Source organism: Cupressus sempervirens, chromosome 4, assembly GCF_028749045.1.
Source record: "Cupressus sempervirens isolate cs-2001-9-10 chromosome 4, ASM2874904v1, whole genome shotgun sequence".
Lineage (NCBI taxonomy): Eukaryota > Viridiplantae > Streptophyta > Pinopsida > Cupressales > Cupressaceae > Cupressus > Cupressus sempervirens.
This window is the reverse complement of record NC_143121.1, coordinates 54563297-54566880: the sequence shown is the minus strand read 5'-3', so window position 1 is coordinate 54566880 and position 3584 is coordinate 54563297. Positions and strand designations below refer to the sequence as shown.

Here is a 3584-nt window from a genome sequence, read left to right as displayed (position 1 = left end):
CGACTTCTAAAGTTGCTGGTTCAGTTTTGAATGCATGCACCTGAGTTCAATAAGACCGAAAACTCTTATTGGATTGACGGGTATGCAGGGTCAGAACTCAAGTATCAACTTTAGGAGTCAAAACCATCATAGTCGACCATTTGGTTGATGTATGGGTGGACGTGTGGGCTTGAATGAATGCATTTATGCAGCGTATGCATGGGTATGCAGATATGTATGGCTGGCAGCTAGACATTTATTTGCAGCAATATATGTGTGCGTATGTATGTGTATATTGGATATGTGTGTGCATTTGAGTACACATATTTACACATGCAGCAATGAGATGAGCGGGTATGATGGCTTCCACAACATAAACCAGCAACTTAACTGAACTACACTACAAACAAAATGGGAAACTATCCTAGAACAAAAACAAAACAAAGCTAAAATGTAGATGCACTTATTGAAAATAAGGGAAACTAACTTATTATGTACAAGGCAGGACTGAAAATCATACCTCAAAACATGGTTTGAGGTGGATCTCGTTCACAGGGATCGATAGGACGTCTCCTTCCATGGTAGCCAGCTAGTAAGCATTGTGTTGTTTACACTCGGCAATTTGAAATGGCCCAGCCCACATGTGATCAAATTTATTATGCTGGCTAGGTTTGCTCTTGAGAACATCCTACTTTAGTACCATGTCACCAACATGGAATTCTCGAGACTGAGCTCTTTTATCGAAGCTCCTCTTTATCTGCATTTGCTGGTACTCCATGGTTTCCATGACCCTTTTCTTGGTTTCTTCCAGTTCCATCAACTAGGCACATCGCGCTAGCATAGGGTCATCTTCCTCAAATAAAACCAGCTGTGTAGCAAGATCAAGCACTAGTAATTCTATCTCAATTGACAATCTAGCCTCTTTCCCATATACGAGCCTATAAGGCGAGTTTCCAATGACTTGTTTTGGGGTGACTCTGTTAACCCATAAGGAAACCTTCAATTTTGAATGCCAATCTCTTTGATTATCTTGCAAATTGCACTTAATGATACTTATCAAGTTCTTGTTGGAAGATTTCAATAATCCATTACCTTGGGGGTAATAATTAGAGCTTGTACTGAGATATATCCCATGATGAAAAATCCCAATTTGTGACCTTCATTCCAATGAAAGCAAGTGCATTATCAGAGATAATGGAATTTGGTACTCCAAATCTGTTCACAATGTCATCATAAAAGCTTAAGACTGTTGATTCATTTGCATACTTTAACATTGTTGCCTCAGCCCAGCACGTGAAATAATCAGTGGTTGTAATGATCCACTTGTGACCCGCACTTAATGGGGGGTTAATGGCCCCTATAAAATCAATGCCCAACTTCGAAAAGGGCTGTTCGGTCCTAATTAGCTGCAAGGGCAAAGCTGGAAGCCTCTCTTTTCCTGCAAACATGGCGCATTTATCACATTTTCTGACATGTGCATGACAGTCTTTAAATAAATTAGGCCAATAATAGCCAGCTTAGAGAATCTTGTAGGTTGTTGTTCTAGGAGAAAAATGCCCTCCTGAATGCCCATCATGAAATTCATGCAACACTTGAGTAGTCTGATCTAAATTTATGCATCTGAGAAGGACTCCATTGAAATCTTTCCGGTATAAAATGTCGTTTATCAGCACAAAAGGGGCTGATTGCAAGTGATAATACCTTCGCTTTGCTCGATCTAAAGTGGCTGGACATTGACTGGTTTTCAAAAAATGTATCATATCTTTTGCCCAGCTTGCTGTTCCATCATTGTTTCCAGTAGCATCAATTAGTAAAACAACATTTTCTTGCTCTTCAAGCACTGAAATATCCTTATCTGCGATTTGCTTGCACAATCCCTTTCCTCTAACTAGCCTAGTTATCTGGATTTCTACGTCATATTCCATGATGCGTGTGATCCAACCAGCGCGCTTCTCATTTAAATCTTTACTCAGGAGGAATTCTTTGACACTTGGATGCGTGACATGCAAAATGACTTTGTTATGCGTCAACAAGTGCCTAAATTTTTCAAGGCCTTTTACAACAGCAAGGACATGTTTCTCAATGAAATTGTACCTTTGCTCATATTCTCCTAACCCTTTGCTGAAGAATGCAATTGGCTGTTCCAATCCTTTCGCATTTTTCTATACTAACATAGCTGAAATCATGTCATGACCACCATATGCATAAAGAATAAAATCCTTACCAAAATCAGGATTGATCAAAATGGGTGCTGTTGCTAACGCATCCTTAATGGCCTTAAAATTCTCTTTGGCCTCCTTTGTCCATATGAAAACTGCATTCTTTTTAGGCATGGCTGTTAATGGCTTGAGAAGAGCTACGATATCAGGCAGAAACATTCGCACAAAATTAATATGGCTGATGAAATCTTGGAGGCCTTTTTTGTGTTGTGGTAGAGGCATCTCTAGAATTACTGCAACTCATTTAGGATCTATTGTGATGCCTAACTTAGATACAATGTATCCAAGTAATTTTCCCTCATGCACAGAAAATATACTCTTTTTGGGATTTAATGTGATGCCAAACTTTCTGCAGCGCTCAAAAATCTATCTTAGGTGATCAATATGATCTGCTTTTTTTTGTGAATAAACAATAACATCGTCTAAATAAACAAAGACAAATTGATACATCATATTACTAAATGCCATTTCTAGGGCTATCTGAAAGGTTGCTCCAGCATTGGACAATTTGAATGGCATTCTCTTGTACATCATTGTTCCCCATTTTGTTGTAAACGCTGTCTTGAACTGATCTTCCTCCTTCACCAGGATTTGATTATAACTCGAGTACCCATCCAGCAAAGAAAACCTTTCAGCCCCTAATACACATTGTAATATCTGCTCCATGGATGGAAGTGGGTGTCTTTCCTTCAGGGAGACTCTATTCAAGTCTCTAAAATCCACGCACAGCCGTAGCTCTCCATTTTTCTTTCTTACCAGGACTTGGTTAGCAACCCAGCTCATGTGTTTAATAGGGAAAATTATCTTACTTTCAATCAACTTGAACACCTCCTTCTGCATCAAAGGATCCAGCTTAGGATTGATCGACCTTTGCTTTTGTCAAACTGGTTTAGCTATTGGTTCCAGGTCTATTGTATGTTGTGCAAGCCCCGGATCAAATCCTTTTAAGTCGCTCTATTGCCAAGCGAAGACATCACGAAATTCTTGGAACAAATGAATAAAAGCCTCCTTTTCTTCGATTGAATTCACTTTACCAAATTTAAGGCATTTACCCAGTGCAGTTTCCAGATCTACATGCTGGTTTTCTTTGACTAGCAAGTTGGCTTTTCTAGGTTTTAGCTGATCATTTGAATTAAAAAATGCTTTCTAGCATTACTAAACCCTTTGGCAACTTGTTGTTTTTTAGTTGTATTTATATCTCTACTGGTTTGAACTAGCAAAAATGTCTTTTTCTAGAAAAAATTGTAGAATTTGTTCATCACTGTCAAAAACTTGCCAACTAACATCGTTATCAAGAACAGAAGGCCTGGTAATGATTCTGATATGGCGCTGATCAGTATGTGCGGACACACTGTTGACAATGTCATATTGAGCTCCTACAGCTGC

General features: G+C 38.9%; 1 protein-coding gene across 1 annotated transcript; it reads right to left on the bottom strand.

The window, feature by feature from the left end:
- Positions 1–1085: 1085 nt before the first annotated feature.
- Positions 1086–2981, bottom strand: LOC149559909 (uncharacterized). The gene is made up of 4 exons (XM_089827514.1): positions 2657–2981; positions 2152–2335; positions 1681–2016; positions 1086–1446 (listed from the first exon to the last, which is right to left on the bottom strand). The coding sequence occupies exons 1-4, from the start codon at positions 2979–2981 to the stop codon at positions 1086–1088; spliced, it is 1206 nt and encodes a 401-aa protein (XP_089683640.1).
- Between the last annotated feature and the right edge of the window lie 603 nt (positions 2982–3584).